This window comes from Cavia porcellus, unplaced genomic scaffold (assembly GCF_034190915.1).
Source record: "Cavia porcellus strain 051 isolate PalLab524CR breed Dunkin Hartley unplaced genomic scaffold, mCavPor4.1 scaffold_22, whole genome shotgun sequence".
In the NCBI taxonomy this organism is placed as follows: domain Eukaryota; kingdom Metazoa; phylum Chordata; class Mammalia; order Rodentia; family Caviidae; genus Cavia; species Cavia porcellus.
This window is the reverse complement of record NW_026947505.1, coordinates 29,538,136-29,565,371: the sequence shown is the minus strand read 5'-3', so window position 1 is coordinate 29,565,371 and position 27,236 is coordinate 29,538,136. Positions and strand designations below refer to the sequence as shown.

The 27,236-nt window shown below is 36.6% G+C and overlaps 1 protein-coding gene and 1 long non-coding RNA gene across 3 annotated transcripts in view; one reads left to right on the top strand and one right to left on the bottom strand.

Annotated features, from left to right (window-relative positions):
• Positions 1–13,545: 13,545 nt before the first annotated feature.
• LOC134472088 (uncharacterized) lies at positions 13,546–21,133 on the bottom strand. Its single transcript, XR_010041920.1, has 2 exons — positions 20,974–21,133; positions 13,546–15,708 (listed from the first exon to the last, which is right to left on the bottom strand). It is a non-coding gene; the product is annotated as an uncharacterized LOC134472088 (long non-coding RNA).
• Positions 21,113–27,236, top strand: part of Hbs1l (HBS1 like translational GTPase) — a 74,475-nt gene continuing 68,351 nt past the window's right edge. The window contains exons 1-2 of one of the 2 annotated variants that reach the window (XM_063232974.1): positions 21,113–21,350; positions 24,502–24,567. In XM_063232974.1, coding sequence (XP_063089044.1) covers positions 21,308–21,350; positions 24,502–24,567 — 109 coding nt within the window. In that variant the 5' untranslated portion in view covers positions 21,113–21,307. The remainder of the gene's footprint in view (positions 21,351–24,501; positions 24,568–27,236) is intronic. The other variant, XM_003468452.5, reaches the window with a different exon arrangement.

Below are 27,236 nucleotides of genomic sequence, written 5' to 3'. Positions count from 1 at the left end.
TCTGAGCTATACCCTTCATTCTGTTCCCTGTTGGACGCTTGTGTTTTCTGATTTTCAGTGCTATGGTGACAGCACTGTATGCTGAACAGCACCATACGCTGAACAGCACCATATGCAATTTTGCAATTTAGCTTTTAGCCTGCAAATGTGATGAAATATGCATCTCAGAGACTTTTGGAGGTGTGTATCTTTTTTTGGAGGGGAGTATTGGGGATGGAACTCACAACCTCACGCTTGTCAGGCAGGCACATATGCCACTGAGCAAAATCCCCAGCCCTCAGAGGTGTATCTTTTTGATACATTTTGCCATATAGGCTCCATATGCCTAGTGTTCCGAGTTTTAAAAAGATTCTCATGAAATGCCCTCTTCTGCCTGTTCACAGTCTCCCTCTCTTCCTATAAGGTTCATCAAGGTTTATCAAAGAGACCAGGCTAGAATTAAAAGCCACGCTGGGTTCTTTATTTTTCACTCTTTCTCCGTAACACTTGGTCGTCTATTTTGTTCTCTTGAGCCATTAAAACCAATTTTCTTTGCCTTGAGAAAAAAAAAAACTGCAGACAACTAAAATAAATAAGCAAGGTGTGACTGAATTGCTCTTCCTCCCTTTAAACACACTTATCCCGTTGTTCTTGCCCCTTTCTGGAGCAGTTCTGAGAGTCCTCTTTCGTGACTGTCTTTATGAGGCATGATAACAAAAGGTGAATACTGCTGCTGATCACGATTCAATGGAAAGGTGGGCTCGTAAAAATATAGCTGGTGTCCTCATCCACCATGTTCACTGTATCTGGCGTGGTGTGACTTCTGGCTCTTCCCTGAAGTCAAAATGACCAGGAAAGGCAAGTGTCTTGAGTTGGTTCAGGACACTGAGGCAGCTGTGACAGCACAGCTAAAGACACTCACAAAAGAAGACTTCTAGAACTGCTTCAGAGAGCGGCAGGAGTGATGTGATAGTATGGACAAACAGAGGAGGCATTTGTAGGTATTTTACTCATCTAAGGCTGTAAAATCGGAGGTCTTGGTGAAGAAGAGGGTTTAAGGTGGAGTCTGAGGAGGACTAGGAACTAAACAGGAGTTAAAATGGTGAGTAGGGTGAGAAAAGAAGAGAAATATGAAACCACTTGTTCTAAAAAAAATGGAGAAGAATATTCCAGATGAAGAACAGGTCACACACAATGAGAAAGTTCTCTTTAGACTGTAAACCCTCTTTGTATTATTGTGGTTTTGCCTTTTTACTATTTTTATATTATTTTTCCTTTTTTCAGTTTTGTATCTCTGATTTCCAAAGGAAATCAGCAGCTATGTGAAAAATGTAAGAGTGAATAGTTTTTCATTTTGCAGTTTTCCTGGATACTGATGTTCTAACTACTAGGTAGTCACATTTTTTTTGGTTCTAGACATTTTTTTTATTTGGGGAAGCCCAGTTTAAAATCCAAAGCTCTAAGGCAGGTGTGGTAGCTTGCCCACGTAACCTTAGCACTTGGGAAGCTGAGGCAAAGGATTGATAAAGATACATAGTGAGTTCAAGGCCAGCCTCAGCTACATAGAGCAATCCTGTTTTTTTCTTTTTTTAAAAAAAAATCCAGTCAGGTGTGGTGGCGTACACGTGTAATTCCAGTACTCAGGAGGCTGAGGCAGAAGGATCACTGTCACTTAGAGGCCAGTGTGGGCTACAAAGTGAGCTCAAGACTAGTCTAAATTGTTTAGTGATACCCTATCTCAAAAAAGAAAAAAGAAAGAAAGAACGAGAAAATCCAAAGATCTGGGGCTGAGGGGAGGGCAGTGAAGCACAGATCAGTGATAGATTATTTGCCTACCATGCCAAGAGGCCCTATGTTCAAGCTCTTGCACTGCAAGTAAATAGGTAAAATCCAAAGATCCTATCCCTAAAAAGAAAGATTGCATTAAGTCATATGTAATCAACAATAAATTTTTGAGATAATCTTAGCATTTGAAGGTTCACTGAGTCAGAACTTCTGTAGGTGAAATCAGATGCTGTCTTATTTCAGCATTGCCTAAAATATAAACCACTTAAAATATAGTTTTGTAGTTACAGATAACCATAAAATATCATTATTTGCTCACTTCAAGATAGAATTTAAAAACACTGCACTTAAAGAAAGAAAACAATGCCTTTAATTTATTTAACATTGTTAATGCTCACATTTTAAGTGGCCATAAAAGAAAAGCTATTTATTACTATATATATGAATGTAAGTATATATATATGTATGTATTTGTGTGTGTATATATATACATGCATATATATATATATATATATATATATATATATGTATGTATTTTGTGTTTGTATGTGTGTGTGTTTTGAGATAGGCTGTCAATTTGCAGTCCAGGCTGGCCTTGGGCTCACTGTGTAACCTAGCCTGATCTCAAACTTGGAATATTCCTGCCTCTGCCACCAGAGTGCTGGTATTACAGGTGTGCACCAATATATCTGGTCTCTAACAAAAGTTTTAAAATGTGAAATGTTGCTCTATGACTATAACACTAAAATAGCACATGAGCAATTTTACAAGTCTATATAGTCAAATTCCTAACTAGACTAATTAAGTACACATATTAACCAATGAAACAAAAACATTTTTAGTAAGTATTTTATATACATTTATTTTATTTAATTGTATGCAATAAGAAAGAAGAATGGAAGGAAAGAATAAATAAACAAAATTTATAGGAGGCCTGTTTTAAATTAAGATTCTGTTTTGGTCCCAAACAGATCAAATTAAAAACCAAAATGGAGTTACATGTGTTTAAATTCCGTATCGCCAAGCAAAACTAAGCTGTTTATCCAACTTTCTGTGAAATCAGGAATAGAGAAGTAAAAGCTAAATTTCCCAGACAGGCATAAAGCTGAAGTTGTCTCTGCTTTAATCTTTATACAAAAGAAGTAACCTGAAATAATCTGATGTTAGCAAATTGGCGATTTTTCTATTGTTCTGTCTCTGTCCACCAGAGACAGAAAAATAAATAATTTTGAAATGACCAGTCTGCTTTTTGTTTTTGCTTTCTTAAAATGCTTTTCTGTCTGTAAAACCAACAACTTTATCTATTTGTTTATTTATTTTTCAGTAGTGAGGATCAAACTAAAACCTATCTCTTTTCTTGGCTGTCTGGAACACTTAGCTTATTTTAGGGATAAAGTGTCTGATTCTAGTATCCAAAATAAAGTTAAAGTCAATTAAGATCTTTAAACTAAATAGCACACTTTTCTTTTGACATACTGAAGGAAGAAAAGAAAAGACTATTCTTGCCACATAGTATCATAATAGTCAAGCCAAGGTCAGACTCAAGTGAGAAAAGTTAGCTACAAAGTGAGAATAAATATCTGAATTTAGTATAATTAAAAAATAATTTAGATCCCTGGAATAATAGATCAGCTTGACCAACATATCAAATAATCTAACATTATTTTCTTTGACCTTGCATAGATCTAGTCTCTTAGGGAAGATCCAGTTAAGTTATTTTGGAAAATGTGGCTTTTAAGGACTATACCTTCCCAATTTTTAATATGTTCCTATCCTGGACCTGCTTAGATTTCAGAAGAAAAGGGTCTCATGTGACCTCAGACATAAATTAAAATACATTCATAAATTGTTAAGGAATGTATAAAAACTGTCACTTCCAGTTATAGGCTATTGAAATTAGATAATGGTTTCTACATGGTAAAAATCATATTGCACACATACTGTATTCACAAATAACTAAAGTTTGGAGCAAGAAAATCAAGGTAAAATGAGAAATGGTAGAGAGATAAAATACAGTTTATTCAAGTAAATTTAAGAGATAGTCCTCACTTGCAAACTAGTATACAGAACTAAAATATATTGTTTGAAGCAAGAAAGAGTTATATTTCCAACCTCAAAAGTTATATGTCAACTTTATTTAATAATGAGTCAGGACAATGTTAAATAGCCTCAATTTGAAAATAATGACAATGATCGAAGTAAATAAAACTTTCTCAGGTTTACTAATTTTCAGGTAAGTTGACAGTTCTCTTTGTATTCAATTCAGATAGTCTAAAAGACTCATCAGACAATTTTTGGCCTGGACTATATTTTGTGGCTAATGTCTTCCTATTATCAAGACACTGCATGTTTTTAACACCCACCCACTCCCATCACAATATTTTTCAGGGGGTTGAGGTCTGAGTGACAAGTACATTGATATAATTGAATCATCCTTCTGCAGGCATGTCTTTGCTATCAGATTGGTTTTCAAGTAGATTTATACATTTAAAAAGTGCATCCGTTGAACAAGATTAGTGTTTGCATGATATGACATTCAGCCTAGCAAAGGGTGACAGAACTTTATACTTTCGACATGTGAACCAGACTAGATAGTAGGCTGACACATTGCTAAGCACTTCTTTTCTTCCTGGTTATCAGATTAAGCCACCAGAATGAAGCTAAAAGAGGGCTGTCATGAAAGGTTATTGGATTATAGCCAAGTTTCCACCCTTCTATGATGCCAGGATTTTCCCACAACCAAGTCGAGTTTGGTCTTGCCTTATTCAATATAAAAAGAATTTTTAAAAACCTGGCAATTGAGAGGTGGCATAAAGCAGCAAGCAGAAGTTGATGTTTTCTTGGGTTTCTATGGTAACTCTAAAAAGCATTCCAAAAAGAACTACACAAAATACGAGAAACATGTCTGAGGAGGTGGTTCAGGGGCATAGTGCTGGCCTAGCCTGTGTGAGGCCCAGGTTTGATTGGCAGTACTAAAAACCAAACAAAAACAAGACAAGTTGAACAGAAGCATTCTAACAGTGTAACGTTATAAACTGTGTCACATTGCTGGATAAAAATAATCAGATTATACTCCTTAATCCATATGTTTTATAAAAATATATTTATGATAAATAACCACTTACAGGATTTTGCTGGTAAAAATGCAATCCCCCCCCCAATTTAAAGAACCCTTTTTGAGGGTTATAAAGAGTTTTATAAACATTAAAATCTAAGAATCACATTATAACATACAGTGTAATAGTACAAACAATTCTAGACATGTTTTATTAGCTTTTAAGGAAGTGAAATATGCCTTCTTTCAATTAAACAGTAGAGGATTTAGATAGGTAGAATGAAATTATTTGACTTGGAACTTAACCAGAATGTCGGGATATAAGCATACCTCCTTGAAAGAGTTTATAATCTCTAATGAGTGCAGATGTATAAAGTGTCTGAATTTTACTTACTTTTTGAAAGGGATTCCCTTTTGCTTGGTGAAGAAGCATTGCATAAAAATGTTATGTGTAACACCTCTGCAGGCCTTCTGGAAAGTTCTTTCCCCCAGCTTCACATCAGTCCTCGTAGTTCCTTATCTACTCATTTTTCCCAGTTTCCTCTTCCTCACATAGCATGCATCTCATTGGCATGAATTACCTGAAAACAAATTCTCAGGGATTCAGTCTACATCCTTTTCCTCTTAGGCTACATTTCTCTGATCTCAAAGGCACTGGATGCCTATCTGTAGTATGAGTTTTGTATTTCAATGCTAGGGCTCCACCTCAGGGCCTTGTACATACTGATAGATGCTGTACACTGAGCTACACCCCTAGCATGTTTTAACATTAACCACACGGTTTGGGGGCATCATACTCACTCTGATTTGTCCCTTTCTTTCCCAGTCAGTCTATCAATTTGTTGTAGAACTTTGGATCAAGGTTCCAACCCTCATTCTAAAAGTCCAAATCATTGATTACCCCTGGCTAATTTCTTTCCTGATCTTGCCTTTTCCTTACTCACGTTTCTGCTTCACTCCCCTTACATAACCTGTTATTTCCCTAATACAGACCTTTTCCTCACTCCTGATGCTTGAAATCCTCCCTGCCCTCTACCCCACCCTATACAATCTTTTGGCTTTTGGGAGCCCCGGGTCTTGCTATGTTCGGCCTCAAAACTTTACAGCCTCCTCCTCACCTTCCTGAGCGCTGGAATTACAAGTGTGTGCCACCATATCCAGCTTCAAAATGTCTTCTTGCCTTAGTTTACTCTTAATAGGAGGGAGAGAGAGACAGAGAGAGAGAATATCAAAACTAGATAGAGCTGCAGGAGTTCTTAAAAGGACATCTGGTTCAATATCTCCTCAAATGAAAATATTTTCTTGAAAGTTTCTTAGCAGAATGTCTTACACAATGGGAAATTCACTGCCTCTTAAGACTCTCCATTAGACTGATGGAAACCTTATTTTACACTGTCCTCATATTCCAAAGAAACCTTCCCCCTTATGGAGCCTAGCCTTCTAGGGCAACACAAAGGGATTGTGTATTAATGGGGTGCTTCTTAAAAATTAAAAAATTAATTTTAAAATAAACCTTTGTTAATCGCACAGTCTGCCCTTGAAATTGCAATCTTTCTGCCTCTCAGCCTCTTCAGTAGGTGGGACTAGAGGTGTGTGACACTGTGAGGAGCATCTAGTTCTTTTTTTTCTTTCTTTCTTTCGTTTTTATCAGTACCAGGGATCGAACTCCCGACTTGCTTGCAAGGCAGGCGCTTATGCCGCTGAGCTATATCCCCAGCCCTGAGCATCTAGTTCTTAAAGCATTTAATCACAGAAATCACATCTTATTTTGGTCTTTTATTCCTCTAGGCTAAATAAGGCAATGTCATTTTTTCTATATCATGATATTAATCTTATTTTGTGATTATTAAGTTTAAAAAATTATTTAAGTTTATTGGTACTTTTTAGGTATACATAATGATTACATTCATCATAGGGAATTTGCACCTGTAGATATTAATCTTCTTATATCCTCTTGGTTTCTAACTCTGAGTCTTCATGGCTCTGCATATAATCATCTGATTCTCATGACTTCCTGTCAGTCCATTTGGGCTGCTATAATAAAATACTGTAGATTGGGTGGCATAAGCAACAAATATTTAATCTTCAGTGCTGTGGAGGCTGGAGGATCTATTGGGTGCCAACAGATCTGGGGAGTTCTCTGAGGTCTCTTTTAGAAGACCACTAATCCCATTTATAAGGTTTCTCTTCCTATGACTCAGTTGCTTTCCAAAGTGTCTACTGCCTAATAGCATCACATTGGGGATTAAAATTTCAACATACTATTGGGGTAGGGCTGGAACCCAAACATTCATTATGTAGCATTTCCTTTCATCAATTTCCCAGTAAACTTTTATTTCAGTGCAACACTTGTTTGGGTTCTTTAATTGTTTTGTGTTTTGTCTAATGTTCAAACTTAAACACATTGTTTATTAACAGTTTTGGAACTGGAAGTATGTTGGCCCTTACATTTCATTTGTATAACTTGTATTGCTCTCCTTTCTTGTTGGAACAAAATATCTGACAGCCACAATTTAAGGAAAGGTTTTAGTTCATAGTTTCAGTTTTCACTCCGTGGTTGGCTGGCTCCAAGGCAGAACTGTCATGGTGCAAGGGTGTGGCTAAGGAAAGCTGCTCACCTCTTGGTGGTTGGGAAGAATGTCATAGAGAGATAGGCACACCCAAAGACACACCCCTGTGACCACCTCCAACTGGCCCTAACATCCTACCAGGACACTCAGCTGTGAATGTCAGCGGGTTAAACCATTGATAGTACAGCATCCTCATAATGGAGTCACTTCTCTGAAAGTCTCTCAATCCAGTGACAATTAACTGGCACGCACATTATAGGAGACAATAGGGCAAATATGCAGGGCACAATTTCAGTTCTAAAATAATCAAGGGGGATATCAGGATAAGAAACATTTCAAACAGCTTTCTATTCATGGAAGTTCACCTCTGTAACAGTTTATTATTTACTGTAATTAATAAGTGTTTTCTTATAAAAAGATGAGGTTGTGCTGCCATTCCTTGGCTTTGTAAGCAGTGAGGTTAGAAATCTTCTCACATGTCCAGACCTAACAAAGAGTCCCATATATGTACCTTCTGTCCTTGAATTCAGAGATGGTATCGCTGTGATTTAAAATCATGCAAATTTTGTGTCAGTGTTTAAGGTCTAACCTAGGGCACTGTGAATGAATACCAAGTGAGGACTCTACCACTGAGAGCTAACCCCAGCTCAAGAATAATGTAAATGTGGACCAGGGACATAGCTCAGTGACTGCTAGCCTGGCAAGTACGAAATCTTGAGTTAAATTCCCAATACTGCACCCCACCAAAAAGAATAATGTAGATGTTAAGCTTGAAGGAAACTTAAAGGTCATGTAGCAAAACCTGTTTAAAAACAGCTAACCAACCAAGAGGCAGGCAAAATGAGACAACATAAAGTTATTGTTGATTTACAACTAGGAGAAGAACCAGGGTTCCTGAATTATAGTCAGGGATTCTTTCCCTTGCCCTAGGTTGATCCTTCCATGCATTTCTCCATTTACAATATATTCTCACTGCTTAGACTAGTAAATGAAGAACTGTTTGAGGTTTCCTGGACATACCCTATGACAATGACATATAATAGAACTGTCAACTTGGTTGCACTGAAAAACACCTAAGAAACTAGTGAAGCATGCTTCTACGTGGTTCTGTAAGGTATTTTGAGAAATGATTGAATTATGAGGGTTTTAACTCCATCAGTGGATAAATCCATTCGTGACACACAATTTGATAGCATTATTGGGAGCCGACAGAGGGGTTGGGTCTTAGTTGAAGGTAGTGGTGCATAGGTGCATGACTTGGGGACTAATCTGGTCCTAAGGCCCTACCTCTGGCATATTTTTGCTCTTTGTGCTTTCCAGATGCCAGGAGATAAACCATTTGGATCTTCTGTGCTTTTCTGCCATGACCTTTCTGCCTTGCTATGGGCCCATGGCAATGAGGCATGGACTAAAACCTCTGAAACTATGAGCCAAAATAAATCTTTCCTTCTCTAAGTTTTGCGAGTTATTGTGCCACGGCAATAAAAAGCTGACCTGCTAAACACTGGAAATTTGCTGTTGCATGAAGGACACCAGAATTCTGTCCTACTATAGGTGCACAGAGTGGTCTAGATTATTTCTGAATGCCTGATTGATGTCTTACTCTTGACAACCTATGCTATACAGAGAATGTGTTGAGCTTCAGCACATCACCCAAAGCTTCTTTTGCCTCAGTAGGACCAGAAACTCAGGAGATAAAATTTCTATATAAGGAGATCAGTACCTAGAAAGGGCTCATTCATTTCAAAGCATTTAACTGAAGGTTTAAGAACTTTCTTTTAGAGAATGTTCTATGTTTATTAAACTTGATTAGGACTATCAATGACATAACTAATTGTAGGCTGCTCAATTTCCTGCTGTTTCTCAATCGGTGTTAAAAATCAACTTCAGGAACAAACAGTCCTTGGGATAAGTCTGAATCAGTACAATTGAAATATAGTAACAATAGGGTAATTTAAAAATTATAAATGACCCACATTAATATTACTTAGGAAGGGGACACTTTATCAAAAGTTTCTTTGTTAACTGCATGCTTTTTAAAAAAGCATAAAACTTTGAATAAAATATCTATTCTTTAAAGCTTTCAGGCAATTAATGTGTTGGGTAACGTGAAATAGTGGGGACTATCGAATTTCATAACGTGAATTTTCTACTCAGAGAAGCAAGTCCTTGTTACACTAGCCTTCCTGGGTCATTTCAGTATAAAGTTTCAATGGAATGGAATTAAAAAAGTCTTCTGTGATTTTTTTATGGTAAACCTAGGAGACAGTTCTCAGAATTATGACTAGTGACAAAAGAAAATCTTACTTAAAGCAGACTTTCTAAACTTTTATTCTTTGTCATACGATTATAGTCAATAATATTTGTCATTAATAATTTAACTATCATTAATATTTTTTTGAATGACAAGTATCCAAAGGCATGAAGCTCTTAATTAAAACAGAGGTATTTATTAATGTTCACATGAAAATATTTTTGAGGTGATAATTATTTTAGTTATCTATTGCTACATAACAAATCACATATAAGTTAACAACTTAAGATAAAGGCTTTATAATATATATATATATTATATATATATATTTCTTTTTTGAGACAGGGTCTCATTATGCAGTTCAGGCTGGTCTTGAGCTCACTTGCAACAATCCTCCTGCCTCAGCTTCGTATGGTGTATGCAACCATGCCCAGATTTTTGTTTTCGAAATTTGTGTTTGTTCATAAGCCTGCAATGTGGGTTGAATAAATGAGTATAGATTATCTTTATTCCACTGAACTTCAGCTGGGGAGTCCAGAAGGCTGGATGTAAGGAGTATCTGAGGCTTTATTTGCTCAGGTCTGGTCATGGATGCTGGCTGTCCTCTGGGACCTCAACTAAGGCATTGCTGGAATATTATATGTGGCTATTCCATGTAACTACATGGATTCCTTATAATATGGTGGCTGAGTGCCAAGGTTGAGGACATCCCAAAGGAGCTATGTGGAAGATGCATCATCTTTTATGGCTGCTATGGTTTGGATATGAAACGTTACTCAAAGGCCCAGCTTGTGATGCTACTGGGAGATGGTAGAATCTTTAAAAGGTGGGGCATACCAAAGGAAGTGAGGTCATTATGTGGGATGGGGGTGTACGAATTTGAAAGGAGTATTGGGACCTTGGCCCTTTTTTGTCTCTCTCTTTGCTTCCCACTTGCCATGAGGTGAACAGGCCTCCTCTGTCATGAGTTCCTGTAATGCTATACTGTGCTGCCAGAGGCTCAGTGCAATAGGATCAACCAACCATGGACTGGAATCTCCAAAATTATGGGGCAAAATAAGTTTTCTCCTTTTTAAGTTGATTTATCTTAGGTGTTGGTTATAGCAATGATTTCCTTGTCACTGAAAAAAATATCCAACACCCATAATTTAAAGGAAGAGACATTTATAGCTCATATTTTAGAAGTTTCAGTGTTTGCACAACTGGCTGCATGATGGAGGGGCTGGGCAGGGGAAAGCTGCTTACCTCACAGTAGCCAGGAAGCAGGAGCTAGGAAGGGAGGAGTTGGGTATCGAGAGACACCATTCCAGGCCATGCCTCCAGTGACCGACTCTCCTGACCAGATTCCACCTAACAGCAAGTCAGCTGTAATGCCCCCATAATCTAATCACTTTCTAAACCTGTGAGGGGTTGGGGGTCATTTGAGATCTAAACTATAATATCTGACAAATGCAATGTGCTTCAGCAGGCACCTAACATTGATTCCACAGACACAAAAGTCCAGTCTACCCAGTTTTAGTACATGCTGCTGAAGTGAGTGTGAGTCCACCTAGTTTTAAGGGGAAGAAATAGCTCTCAGTGAAGAAATATCTCTCACTGGAGGAGAGTCCTAACCTTCAAGTGGAGGAGGGTCAGTATCATATGGTGAAAACATATTGTATGGAAATACATTGGAAAATATATCTACATTTTAGGAAAATATAATCTATGCTGGTAATGGGAAATCCACCAGATTAACTTGCTCAGTATTCTGCTTGAAAAGGAGCTGTTCTATTAACATAAATGAAAATGTGGCTATAAATCTTGTATCAATGTGCCTATATGTATATCAATCAGAGTCAATGCAATTTTTGCCTAAATGAAGTCAGGCAAGAAGAAGAGTAGGAAGAAGTAAGAACAAAATGATCAATCACGTTGATTCCTTTTCTTTTTTATTTTTAAATCTTTTTTTTTTTTAATCAGTACCGGGGATTGAACTCATGACTACATGCTTGCAAGGCAGGTGCTTATGCCACTGAGCTAAATTCCCAGCCCATTGATTCCTTTTCTGAGAGATAAAAATCAGAAGCCAAAGTAATCTAAGTGACTCTTCATCAAATTACATAACAATAGTACCAATTCCCCTCCTTTCAGGTGGTATTTTTGGAGGACAGATGGCAAAATCTGTGGTCCAATACACAGGCAATGCTGTTGTGTGATTGACTCATATTCTAATTCTCAGGTTGAGCAACATCTCTAACCTTACATAAATATTGAGGTGAAGAGAAAACATATATTTCCTTTCTGTTTTTCCCAAATTCCAATTTGCCACTCTTAAGAAAATCTGAGAGCCATCTCATGTGGCTCAAATGGTTTTACCCTTATCTTCTCAGTTTTTCTAGATTTAGGGTCCTAAACAATACATTGACACTACCTATATATTCTGCTTTTCAAAGAAACAGAGCATGACAGGGCAGTGAAGGGAAATTCCTTACACAGTTCACTATTCTAAATGACTTCTAATGAGAGCCTTTTGTACCTTTCTAAACTCTGCCTTTCATGTTGATGCTTTTATTCTGCTTTAAATTTGAGTTGCAAATTTCCTTTGCTTTGAATTTTCCTTTGGGATTTAAAAGCATTTCACCCTTTGATTTGTCATGAATATTCCGTTAGTGCCTCACAGCATTTTGTACAGTGGGCACATGTCTTCTCTATGGGTAAGGGCTAAGTTATAGATACATAGGCAGCACTCAGGATAACACTCGGAAACTGAAAGCCTACAGATCCTGGAAGTTATGCATGCACTATCTAGGGATGTCCAGCCAGCCTGGATATCCATTCAAATCTGATAGATGAGACCACAAAATAAGTTATTTCACACACTTTAGTTTCTTAAAGATCCTTCTGTCAAAAACAGTAGATTCTCTGTGACCTAGGTTCTATTCAGCCTAGGTGGGAACTGTTGCATAAAAGACATCTAGATGGAGCTGGGCACAGTGGTGGGGTCCTGCCACTCAGGAAGCAGAACAAGAGGATCATTTGAATGTAGGAGTTTGAGGCTAACTGGAGCAACATAGTGAGACATCTCAATAAATGTTAATTAATTTAAAAGTTCCAGATGATTTGGATATATCCAGGAATATTGGAAACTGGGCTTTACTTGTTGAGCATAGGTGGTCAGCCTGAAGTCCTCATGGTGGGCTGGGCAGGAGGTGGATGCAGTATTACTGGGGTAGGGGCTGCAAGCACTGGGTAAGGGCAGACTCACTACTGCCTCACAGTGCTGAGAAAACACTGGCGAATCCTTTGTCTCATCCATGGAGCAAGAAAGGGCTGTAAGTTCTACTGGACCAAGAGCCTTAATAACAACCAGGCGGGGAGCTGTCATCACTGAGGCAGCGTAAAGCTCCAGGGTATCAGTGTCAGCACCAAGATACCAACCAGACCACCTCATACACTGTGTCACTGTAGCAGAAGTCAGGGGGCTGAAGAAGCGCACAAGCATTTCTGGAGCACTTTCCACACGTTGAGGACTGTTTGAGATGCACCTATGAATTAAGTCATTCAAATCCTCATTACTGTGCAAGAGCATTCAATTTCTATCCTTCATCTTGCAGTACAAAATGAAAGCATGCAGCAGAGAAGCAAGTGCCCCCAAATTCTACAGTTGGCAAGTGGAATAGAGTTTTTTGTTTAAATGGCTTTTAACCCTGACAGTAAACAGCACATGGGCCAGACCTGCCCCTTTCTGGGTGGCGGAGTTACAGAAGTTACAGAAGCTTCTCACTGCAGTCACACAGGTGGCAGAAACTCTGCCTTCAAATTGACTGAATGTTTGTCAAGCTTCACTGAAAGGGACTTTCTAAAAAAGATAACAAGACAGTGTTATTAATATATAATTAACATACAATACAACCCACCTATTTAAGTGTATCGTTTTATTGTTTTGTTTGGAGACAAGATCTTGCTATGTAATTCAGCCAGGCCTCCAACTTACAACTTTGCCTCAGCTTCCTGAGTGCTGAGAAATGGGAATATACTGGCATGCCTAGAAAACATATGAATTACATATGAATATAATTATACATGAAAATATATGAATATACTTTTGTAGTTTTTATAAAATGATTTTTCTTATATTTACAGAATTACGCCACAGTCAATTTTATAACAGTCCCATCACTCCCCAAAGAAATTTGTTCATAGCTGCCATTCTCTACTCAGTTCCAGTGCTAGGTGGCTGCTACTCCACTTTTAATCTCTAAAGATTTTCCCAGGCTGGATATTTTATATAAATGGAATCACACAATACGTGGGTTTTGGTGACTGACTTCTTTCACTTAGTGTGACGTTTTCACGTTTATATCTATGCTGCAACTTATTATCAGTACTTGATTCCTTTTTACTGCCAAATAATATCTTGCTGTACTGTATCTCAATTTTATTTATTCATTCATCAGTTAATGGCATTTCAGACCTACTTTTTGAGTACCATGAATAATACATGAATATTCATGTACCAGCTTTTATGTAGACAAATCTTTTCATTTCTTTAGAGGTACTATTCATAGTCTTCATCTCTCTGTTATTTACATTTTCATTCTCTGCAGTTTCTTTTACAGAATCTTATCAATTTTTCTAGGCATGAATTTTTTGTACCTTATAAAACATATTTATTTCACATGTTACATGTATTCTATGACCATCCAACAAAATTTATTTAACTCAGTACTGGATGTTGGAAAGACAAGATAAAGAGTATAGGGATCAAAGCAAATCTTGAATTAGAATATTTTTAATATGTATTATAGCACAGACAAACGTGGTGTTTTGAGGGTACAGAGAAGGGAAACCTTCTTGCCAGTCAAGGATGTATTACAGCATGTGTGATACCTGTGTAGCTCCTCTGAACAGTAAAGAGAGCGTGGGGACAGAAGGGTATTGTAGGATGAAGGACAATATGTGCTAATGTCCTGGGACAGAAAGAGCACAGCTGAGTTTGCAAATGTGGGGGTAAAAGCTGTGGCATACAGTGCCTCCAGTGGGGAGGTAGCGTGGTGGCAGGTAAAGTGAGAAGCCAGGCAGAGATGAAATCACAGTGGAACTCCGCGGTCTTTTTAGGGGCTTGGATTTAAAGTCTGAAAGACTTCACACTGGAGGATTAACTATTACTAGAGCATTAAGGGCAACATGAACTTCTGAAAAACTGAAACTTGCAAAGCACTTCTGAAATAGCTTTATTATTATATTTCATGATAGAGTGCTTGACAGCCAGACAGCCTAGGATGGTAGTTGAAAGAACCTCGTGCAGAGGAAGAAGGTTTCGCCAGGTGTGACTGCTTTGCTGGTATTCCCCATTTAGTAGTGCACGTCTCAGTACGGAGCACTTTAAGTTCTGTTTTGTTCTCGAGGGGATCACTTCGCTTAATAAAGTTCATGACCCCACCATTACCTTTCCACGGTTTTGATATGTTCTGCATTAAGCTCTACAGTGCCACACAGAAATGAATAACACCCATGGACTCTTCTTTGAAGATCTGTTTCAGCTTCTCCAATGCCTTCTTTGAGTTCTGCAGTCAGCATTTCTGTCAAACAGGGATCCCTGGACGGCCTCACATCCTTTAAGGGCAGAGCTCTGCCTTGACAGAAGGACCAGCTCACTGAATCTTGCCAATTTTTACTCAGAGTTTTGCCATAAAAAAGAGAAAGTCAGAAAAAGAAAGAAATATATAAGAATATCAAGGAAAAGTCCACAAAAGAAGATAATAATATAATTAATTCTGACAGAGGGTTGTAATTTGGAGATAAATAGAAAAATAAAATAATTGATTTTAAATTTTATAGACATATGTATACAATAATCCAGATGAGTATATTTTAGTTGTTAATATATACATTGCAAGTCCTAAAACAATCACAAAACTGCAAAGAATCCCCTGGCACTTTAATAGTTTGTAGCAAGGCTATGTATTCTTACTCATTTAATTAGAAAACTCTGGAATTTTTCTTATATGTCTGTCTAATATCATAGTTAGTATTACCTTCTGTCCCTTCCACTCTTCCTTCTTAGTGGTTAAGATCAATGCCTGTAAAAATTAAGATGTGTTATGGACATGTACAATCTCCTCACAATGAATGTAATCACATGTATTACATACATGTACTAGTAAAAATTTAAAAATCACAAAGATCATTCTTTCCAGTTTAATAATTATGCACTATAGAGTTCACTATAATTTATCAAAATTCATATGGATATTCAAGACTAATGCTGTTTCAGGAACAACAAAAAAATTTTCATTCAAATGCAACTAGATCAGTTAAAGTTCAGTTTACCCTGGAAAACAGAAAACAGTTTGCACCAATGGGAACTACTGATACGTTGCTGAATTTTAACCAGATGCATCCAAGTTATGTTTTTATTTATATCTTTAAAAGAGGACATTATGAGGGCATAGAGGAAATAAATGAAATACTTACATATACTTATATATACATATATTAAACATATATTAAACATCATTTAAATATATTTGCATTTTCTTATTTAGTATTTGCTGAGGCATAACTTACACAGGATGAGGTACACTAATCTTAAATACACAGCATAAAATTCTACATATGTACAAAAGCTTCTAATTCATGCAGATCAATATATATAATATCTCTAGTACCTCATACCTCCAAATGCATTAACTCACCTCAAGAGTAATTACTATTATGCCCTTAGTGTTTTTGCCTACTGTAGAGTTCTGTCTAAATGGACTCAAACAACACAGACTCTTAAGGTCTGACTTCTTGTGCTCATATTGTGTCTATGAGATTCACTTATGCTTTATTTATTTATTTATTTATTTATTTACAATAACACCTGGTCAGTTTAAGTCATTCCCCTATGATTTTTTTTTCATATAGTCCTGAATACTCTAGATCTTTGCATCTCCATTTAGATTACAGAATCTGACTGCAAGTTTCCATTAAAAAAAACCCCAAACAACTACCCCAAAATGGCTAGGATTTTGATTGGGGTATCATGGAATATAGACTAATGTCAACTGATATCTTTAACATAAAAATGGTGACTGTTTAATCCATGAACATGGTATATTTTCTCACTGAATGTGATTTTCTTCATTTCTCCCAGCAAAATTTTAGTTTAGGTCTTATAGATCTTTCCTTATATTTACTCTAGGTATCCTAGGATGGTATTTTCTATGCCAATGAAGGTAATTTATTTTAATTTTTTTTCTATTGTTTGTTCCTATGTATAAATTATAAAAGTCTTCATCATTTAATAGCATATTTTCTGGGTTTTGCTGAGGATTAAACTCAGGTCCTTGTACGTGCTAAGCAAGCTCACTACCACTGAGCTATATCTGCAATCCTAACTGCTTATCTTTACCTTGAAAATATAAAAATTATCATTTTTAATTGCACTGAAAGTTATCAAATGTTTAGAATCAAATTATCAAAAGTTGTATAAGATCAATCTTTGAAAACTAGAAAGCATTACTCATTTAAAAATTTAAAAAAACTATGTAAGTGGAGAGATATTTGTTGTACATGCGCCGACTCAAAGTTGTCAGTTTTCTTTAAATTGAACTTTAGAGGCAGCAAAATATACCACTTAAACACTCAGAAAGACTATTAATAACCGTCTAAAATTCACTTTAAATGTTATGGTTTGTATCTAGCTATCCCCCCAAAGCCTCAGGTGCTCATACGTGGGGTTTTTGGAGGTGGCTGGATCTAGGGTGTGTGAATGTGGATTAAAGGTATATTAATATGGATTAGGGGTGTGACAACTGGATTAGTCAACTGATTGGTTAGCATAGTCCTGGGTGTGGATAATGAAGGCCCACCCTGGGTGTGGGTGGCACCAACCAGTAGGTTTGTAGTATGAATGGATTTAAAAGGAAAGGAAGACTCACTGCTGTTGCTTTGGTGATTTCTCCCTGCTAATCAGTTGACTAATCCAATTGTCATGCCCCTAATCCATATTAATACACCTTTAATCCACACTCACCATATTATTGGTGTTAAACTACATAAATCACTACATGAATAAACAGAAAGGAGAGCCTCAAAATAGGCTCATATTGGACAAATAATTTTTAAAAGATGCAGATGCAATTCAGTGGATAAAGGACCCTTTTAAAATAAATGGTGCAGGAACAATTAAATATTTTTAAGGAAGAAACTTCGGTACAAACTTTATGCCATGTACAAAACTGAACTGAAATGTATACGTTATAAATAAATCTAAATGTAAAACCCAAAACTAAGGAGAAATTTTTTCCCTTGGATCAAGCAAAGATTTTCTTAGATACATAATCAGTAACACAATTAGTTAAAGAAAAATTGATAACTTTGCATCAAACTAAAAAAACTTCTAAATATACTGTTAAAGAGATTGAAAAGTTGAATTCATACTGGAAGAAATACTTTCAAACTATGTATCAAATACAGGTAATATGTTTAGAATATGAAAAGTACCTTTCGAGCTCAACAATAAAACATACATCTGTGTTGATGATATGGTTCAGTGACCCCAGTACTTGTGGAGAATGAGCAAGGCCCTGGGTTTGATCCCAGCACCACACACACACACACACACACACACACACACACACACTCAAAACCACGTTAAAACAAACAAACCACAAAAAACCAAAAACACAAAAGGGCTGGGAATGTAACTCAGTAGTAGAGTACTTGACCATTTTATGGGAGGCCCTGAATTTGATCTTTAGCACCAAGACAAACAAAAGACCCCATTACACATTAATGAAAGATTCAAATGGATTCTTCACCCAAGGAATATAGGATTCTCAGATAATTACAGCCAAACAATGACAGCACAAACCGTTCTTTTTGATGAACTAACACAGATTAGTAGCATAGTTATCATTAGTAATATAGTTATCTTGTACATATACATACATACATTTATATATGCATACCTATATACATATAATCTTTTCCTCTTTTCCTTTTCTCATTTCCCCTATCCAAGTTGTTCTTTCCTTTTGAGAACTTTCCCTTTTATTATTACAATATCTATTGTACATTTTGGATATTATTCTTTTGTTTTTAAATTTTTTTTACACTAGGGAGACTATGATAATTATAAATGTGAGTTTGATTTATTTCACTTATGAGCATGATCTCAAGTTGCCTTCATTTACCCATAAAACCCTCAAGATTATCCCTTCGATAGCGGAGTAATTCCATTGTATAAAAATACCGCATCTTTTTAATACTTTGTATGGTTGATGGACATTTGGGTTGTTTCCAAAATTTAGCTATTACAAATTGTGCTGTTAGAAACACAGGTGCACATATATTGCGATGGCATGAAGTTTTCGTGAGTAGCTTCTTAAAAAGCTAAAGATAACCTGTCACATCATCTAATCATTGTTTCTAGGTGTTTACCCAGGAGAAGTAAAAGTTTATGTTTACACATATATTTGTACACAAATATTCACACTAGTCTTATCTGTAATAGCCCAAATTGGAAACAAACCAAATATCTATCAACAGATTGATGGAAAAACAAATTGTTGTATATACACACACTGAAATCTTCTCTGCCAAAAGAAGAAAATAAAAAGGAATGAGCTATTAATTGGAGTACCTACATAGTTGAATCTCAAATAATGATGAGTTAATAAAGATTAAAAAAAAGAATACAAGCACTCTTCATTTAATGACCTGTTTAAGGACTGTTCCTACTTATGACTGAGGCATGCTGTTTGGAAGTCTGACCAGCCACTTGGGACTCATGACTCATCTTTTTTTGTACAATTCTGTACATCTTGTTTATATAGGCTCAAATGTTTTTTCACAATGCACCTTGTTTATACAGTACTGTAATATTTGCTGATCACACTATAGCACAGTGCTATAGTTTTATATTGTTATACATTATAACAGTGCATGTAAGTTATGCAAATAAAAGCACAGTCATCAAGGTGAAGTTCCGTTTGACCATTTCTTTGTTCTGAATATTGTAATGTAGGGTTGTATCATTGCTGACATAGAATCGAATTATATACCAGCTCCTAGGCAGGAACATTGTTTCACAACTGATTTACCTCAGTGATGTATTTAAATCGGTTATTGGCAATTACAGTGGGGTGGAAGCTGCCACTGCATGCTCAGGGCCTTGCACAAGCTAGACAGCCACAGGCTACACCCGCAGCCTTTTCTAACATTTTAGAGAAGGTCTAAGCTGCCCAGGTTGGCCTGGAACTTGTGATTCTTCTGCCTCTGCCTCCACTTCAGCCGAGATTACAGGCTTGTGCCACCAAGTTAACTAACAACAATATTCTTTCAAACACCTGTGTTTTGTGCTAAATCCTTTTATGTGAATAAATTATTATTCATAATGCTATGAGCTACATACATGGTATTACGATATTCACTTGGGATGAAATTCATTTGATAAAGAGGCTGCAATATTAAAATTACTTAAAAATATAAAGTAAACATTTAAAAGATACACAAAATTAGCAACTAACTGTCTTTTGTATAAAATTTTGTCTTGGGGCCATACTAAACAGCAATCAGTGATAAGAACTACCATTTGGTGTCATTCAACAGCATGTATAAATTTTTATGCAAATCACTAATGTGAATTAAGTTTGTATTATTCTTATTTCTATTGTAAATTTTAAAAAGCCGAGTAATCTCTCAAGTTATTGCTATAAAGTGACATCGGTTTTGACGTAAGTATCACCATTTCAAAATACAAGGTAAAATGAAGATGTTTATTCAGTACAATTTTTTTCCACAGAATTATTAATGTTCTAAGGAATGAGGACATTTAATAATACGTTACAATAACAGGTATCCACGTTTTATCACGACCACCTAATGCCAGTGCTATGTCTAAAGAGCTACATTTTATAGTGTTAGCATCATACACATGGTTACGTGTTCAATGAACGCTCAGTGAATAATTCTTCCTGCTAATGAGGATCATGTACATAGCTAAGGGCTGAGAGTTATTTAAAGATATTAATGCTGGATCAGGTTTATTCGTGAAGCCATACAAAAGCATGGTGACTTACTGTAGCTACATTCTAAATTTAATCACCTTGCTTATTTAAAAAAATCTTTTTTCTTTCTAACGTGTGGACTAATTGTTATACCACATTCATGTGTTTGTTGAATGACCATCACATCCCCAAATAAATGAAATAAAAAATGAAAGTCAGATAACAAGCCCCTGTTATTGAGCGCACAGGCAGTTTTTCCAGATTATCAGAAACTAAACTAAAAAAAAAAAAATAGTCCAGAATGTCAGCCTAGATCTAAAATACCCGCTCCCGACATTTAGTCCAAACCATTAAACTGTAGGTGGTGGAATTTCCCGATTTTGAAATCCAGTTCAGCCAACCTGCCCTTAACCCAGGAACCACAAAAAGTGTTCCTCCCGGCTCCCGGATCCCGCAGTATGCGCAAGAGTGCGCATGCGTACCCTGGGAGGCGCTCTGTGACCCTGAGAGGTTGCCGTCGCGCACTGCGCAGATAAGACGTCGGCGTGCGCAAGCGCTCATCGCAGCAGCCTGTCGGAAGCCAAGATGGCGCGTATGGGGTCTCCAGGTCGTAGTTGGCGCCTTATCGGCATCTGAGCTAACTAGTTTGGAAGGGGCTGTGGCAAACACCTTCTCCACCGTCATGGCCCGGCATCGGAATGTCCGAGGCTATAACTACGATGAAGGTAGGTGACAGGGCCACGCTGGGACATTTCTCCGTTCAACTGGTATCTGGATTGTTGGCATCCGTTTGGATCAGTGTTTCTTTACAGTGGCCGGGACTGATACTTCGGGTGGCTCCAAATTGGGGAAAATAACCAAGCATTTGAGAGCCAGTGAATGGAGTTAAATTGTTGTTTTTGCCCTCTGGAATCGATCTTGTTTAGGAAGAAGGAGGTGCAGTACAACGTATGGGACGGATACTTGGCGTATTTGGTATCCTGTGCTATTAGACACGAAGCACAGTCATTTATTTCATTGTTTTTTTCCGAGGCTGGCAACTCATGTGCCTAGTTCCAGCTTCTCTTCCCAGAATCTCTTAAAAACGTCCTGGAAACTTTTTACTTGTAAAACAGATTGACCTAGTGCCAGTGTTAGCTAATCTGCTGTAACCATGCATTTACATGTTAAAAACTTTCCAATGTCTCTTAAGTTTTTAGTACAGAACATAACTTGACCTGATCTTTTTTTAAACACGTTTCAAACTGGGGATGTAGAAGACAGTAGAAAAGAATTCCATCAGATAATCTTGAGGGGTTTACTCAGATTTTGACTGATAATGCGCAATATAAATATACGTTGAAATGGAAATAATCAACAGTAGAGGAAAAGACAATCAGAACACTGATTTTAAAAATGAAATAAAAACCTGTATGTGAATATTCTCTAGGAGTTTAAATGGAGTTAGAGGTTTTAGGAGGACATCATATAGTAGATAATTATAGCATCACCAAGCATCATAGAAACTAAAAATATAAATAATTATTACTAATGTAGGAGAGAAATACAGACCTGTTTTTTTTTTTTTGTACAGTGCAGAGCAGACAGTGCTTACTGTATTGGTAGTTATTATTAGTACCCCTGTTCTAAATTGTTCTAGAACATTAGTATTAGTGTACTCTACTGGTGGTGGGGGACCAGCAACTCAGGCTACCTTTAGAGATTGAACCAGTGTACCTGGTATGAATTGATTTTTCTGGTATTTGTTTTAGAGTGGAGGTACTTTTAAGTAAGTATTGTGTCTGTAAATATTGACGTAGTGGCCACATATCACCTGAGAGATGGTTTTAGACTGAGAGATGATTTTTTGTAAATGTGAAATAAAGGAAATGAATGAGGCTTATTGTTATTTCTTTAATAATTATTAGTTTCTCAACCAATGATAATTGAGTGCTTAGAGTACTGTTCCAAGGCTGGCAAATAATATTATGAGGAGGTCTCTGATGAGATAAGAGTAACATATGTTTGAGAGTATGAGTGATACTACAGAAAGTAATGACAGTGAGGGCTATTTAGAAGACCCTGTAAGGGTTATATAAAAGAACATCTGAACTGAACGTATTAGGGGTTTAAGAGGGATGTCTACCGCAAGTAAAGCTTGCTGGAAGAGAGGTGTTTGACCTCAGGGAATGGTGTAAAATGTCTTCTCACCTTGAGTACTTGAGATAAGATTGTCTTGATTCTTTGGAACAGTTGGTGACATCATAACCAAGTTGTCCTGTAGCATATGAGTTTCATCCCTTTTTTCTGCTTAGAAAATTTACTTATCTTCAGGGTCCAGTTTCTCTTCTTTCCAGTGAGGCTTTTCCTTGGAGTTTCAGAATAATAAAGTGAAAATCTGAAGAAATAATTTAACTTCATTGGAATCTGTGTTCTAAATTGTTAGCTTCTGATTTATAACTTTCACTTTCTTTTTCTCTGTAATTTGGCTAGTACTTTATATGACTGCCTCAGCTACTAGTTTAAAAGTTCCACTTTAATTTTATACTTAGCCTAGTAGGCTGGCATAATGTCTTCTATTTAGTAAACACTCCAAAATTTTGATGTAGAAATCAATCACTTTACCAAGATTGCAGGAGAAAGAATTTTATTCATCTTTTTATACTGTGGCACTTCAATTTTAGTATTGACATATTGACCTGGTAGAAATGATGCTTGTCTTAATACCTAACATACCTGTTTGTGAGTAGTCCCTCATTTATTTGCTAATATATTGTTTTTTTCTCTGCCCATAGCATTTGGTCTTAGCTTTTGAGCGTGCTATGTCTGCTGCACGAATACACTCAAATATTGACTAACTTGTGTTGATCATACTGGCATATGCCTAATAATCCCAGCATTTGGAAGGCTGGGGCAGAAGGATTGTGAGTTTGAGAGTTTGAGATCAGCTTATGCTATACATGGGGGTTGTCTCAGAAATCCAAAGTGGGAGTGAAAGAGGCAGGAAGTTTAATTCTGTTTTTGTGGTTTGTGGATGTTATTATATTCCTGGGTATCTTTTCTTAACCTTCTCATTACTAGTACTACTTTTGTTCATATGTTTTTAACAAATTGTTCAGTGTTTCTTATACTGATTGCTTATATGATCTTGTAAGTTGTCTATATTCTTAACTGTATTCTCTGTCAGAATTTTGGTTTGGAGAGAACTGGGAATGTGCCCACTTTTACACCAAAGGCCTCCCTCTCTCTGTCTCCGTCTCCGTGACCGTCTCTGTCTCTGCCTGTGTATCTTTCTGTCTGTCTGTCTGTCTGTCTCTCTGTCCCTGGTATTCATTTTAGAGTGTTAGTATTTGTTGAATCATTTAGTGAATAAATTTACATAATATTAATGCCAAAAGTGTGACAGGTAGTTTACTAAAACAACTCTTGCCCTGAAGGAACTGATGGTTTCACAAAGTGAAACAGGTGTGGTGATTCAAAGACAGTAGATTGGAGGAATGTGCTAGAAGGTAAAGATAACAGAAGGGCTTGCCACATTACACAGAATAGTCAGGGAGGATTTCTACAAAGAGGTGACATTTAAGCTGCATCCTTGACTGGGGGAAAAAAAAAAAGAAAAAACAGCTTTAGGAAAATCTAGGCAAAGAGCATATTCTATTAAATAAGAAAAAAGGTCTGTTAGCTGTCAACTATGAACACAAGGAGACTTAGGGTTCAACTGGCTTATGTAAAAGTTATGTGAAAGAATATGGAATATCAGTAAATACCTACTTTGTAGGTAAAATTCTTAGAATTGTTTGAAAAGTAGATCTGAGTTCCTTTAATTTTGATAATTTTATAGAGAAGCATATAAAAAAAGCTTTGTACATAAATTTGTCTCTTTTGTTTCTGTTTCAGATTTTGAAGATGATGATTTCTATGGCCAATCAGTAGAGGATGATTATTGTATTTCACCATCAACAGGTGAATTTTTAACAATAACTTGATTTCCTTGATTTGTGTTTAAAAATATCTGGTAAATATTGTTGTCATTCTAGGACCAGAGTGTTCCATAAGACTTAACATTTAAAAAGAAAAAGTAACATTTAAAATGATACATATATGTTAATTTTTAAAGATATGTATAGTAATTTCTTTAACCATGAGTTTTAAACATTTTTATTTCATCATTTAATTTTAAACAGTTTTAGTGCACATCTGTAATCCCAGGACTTGGTAGGCTAAGGGCAGAGGATTGCTCTGAGTTTGAGACCAGCCTGGCCTACAAAGTGAATTCAAAGCCAGCCTGATCTGCATAGTGAAACCTTGTCCCCAAAAGACAGCAGAACAAAACAAAAAACTCAAAAACTCCCCCAGAAAATTCTACAGACTGGTTTTTCCATATTTATTGCAACATAGAATTAATCTAAATGAACCATAATGGTAATTTAGTTGATAGTGAAATTCTAATACTTCTGCAGATAGATAGCAGTTGGTTTTGTATTCCCAAAATGGGATAGACTTTGCTTATAATGCAGGACTCTTAATTTTTTTAATTGCTATACATATTTGCAGGTTATAGTGTGATATTTAGTATTTTAGCTTAAACACTAACAGCTCTGTTGTTAAAGTCTTGTAAATACACTGTATATATGTACTTCAGGCTTCTGATAGATCCACAGATGTAAAATTTGAATTCCTGTGTGATTCTGCATCATCTACAACTTCTATCTCATCTTTCAGAGATCCTTCTGTCATCATACAAAGAAAACATCCATGTTCTTTGTAGCAAAGATTGAAGTTTTTACCTTTCATGCATTTCTCTAACCATATTTTTATTTAAATTTCAGCCTACTGTATAAAGAGTGAGTGGAAATGCCTTGTTAAATTTTAATATAGTATTTGAACCAAGGTACAGTTTACTTATAAATAGGTGTGGCATAAAGTATAGAACTCATTTTCTAAAAGTCTAAAAACTTAATATAATTAACATTACTCCCTGGGTCCAGTGCCAGTGTTGTATGAGAGTGAGGCTCTAGAGAGACTCCCTTTGCCTTTGTTCCATACGAGCACGCAGTAAGTCGGAACTCTCTATGAGCCAGAATCTGCCTTGATCTTAGACTTTCTAGCCTTTAAAACTGTGAAAAATAAATTTCTGTTGTTTATAAACTTTTTATATTGTATTTTGTTACCATCTTAATCTTCAGACATCTTTCCTATTGTTTTTAAATGAAATAAATAAATTTTTAAGGAATTTTACATGTAGTTCCTTTAGTGTTCATCAAGATCACTTTATTGAAGTTATCCTTGCTTGATGATAGCCATTGTTAAAAGAATGATGCTTTATGCAGTCATCTTATCTGCTCACTTTTTTTTTTTTTTGTATCTCCACTTGAATTATGGACAAACAATGGCAGCTTCAGAATTCCTGGAATCTTAAATCCAAATTTCTTCTAGCAATTTACACTTTAGGAACACTCAGGGTAGGTAGATCTGCCTTGCTGTGACACTGTCTCTGAACATGCATGAATTCATATGCATTTCCTAAGCTATTCACGGTGGAGTTTTATGGATTTCTAGGATATTCAAATATCTAAAGTTAAAAAAAGTTAGATTTTGCATACTTTCTTCTGTCTTGTGTGCCTTATCACAGGTCCAAGAAATAGACTTGTGGGCAAAGCAAAACCATACTGTTACTCTATAAGGCATTTCCAATCCTTCATATCTTACTTACACTATGGTCTGCTGGACTGTCCTATAATTTGTACCCACTTTGATCCTATTTTTAGTCCCTAAAGGCCAAATATATTCCTTGTGATTTTCATAATTTTTTTTTATTTGTAAAGTCATAGATGCTCTAGTACTTGTCTTCCATACTTCTTCCTGTCCTCTTTTTCCTACTGTATGTTAATCTGACACGTTCCTGGCTTTTTGGGTCGACTGCTTTTCTCGTTAAGCCTAATCATGACCTTTTGTCTTTTTCTTCAGTGTCTCACAGACATCAGTCAGGAATCTGGCCTGACAGACAAAAATTATATCTGTTACTAGAGGGAATTTAATATAAAACTTGTTAACCAGGTATGACAGAACAAAGACGCAAAAAGAATAACCAAAATTTCAAGATGTTTGTCACTTCAGAGAGTATTTACCATTGCTGGTTCTTAGGAAAACTCATGGGCAGGGTTGAAAGCAGCGTGTTAGAAGCTGTGGGTGCTTGGTGGGGCTGTGACCTTGATGACACGGAGAGGGTCCTGCTTTGCTCCTTTTCCTCTAACTTTGCCACAGGAGGGACTGTGGAGCTGCCACTTAGACCTCCGAGGAGGGAAGCACTGCCTGGCTGATGCAGGTGCCTCTGAAGGGACCCTTTGAAGCTGAGATTCAGTCTTCTGAAGAGAGAGCTCTAACTTGGCTGGTTGTGTGGTATGGGGAGGGAGTAAAAGGGCAAGTGGATGCTGCTGGTTCTGGTAATTTTGGAAAAACCGAAAACTGATATTAATTGCTGTTTACTGGAACAAGCTGCTTCTGCTAAGTGAACTGTTGTCAGGTTGATACTGACTAGAACAGGAAACAAAAAGAAAGATATGCCTTCCTTCTCTATCCTTGTTAAAAAGGAGTCAGTTGTCAGCATGATAACTCCAGCATGATAAGGATGA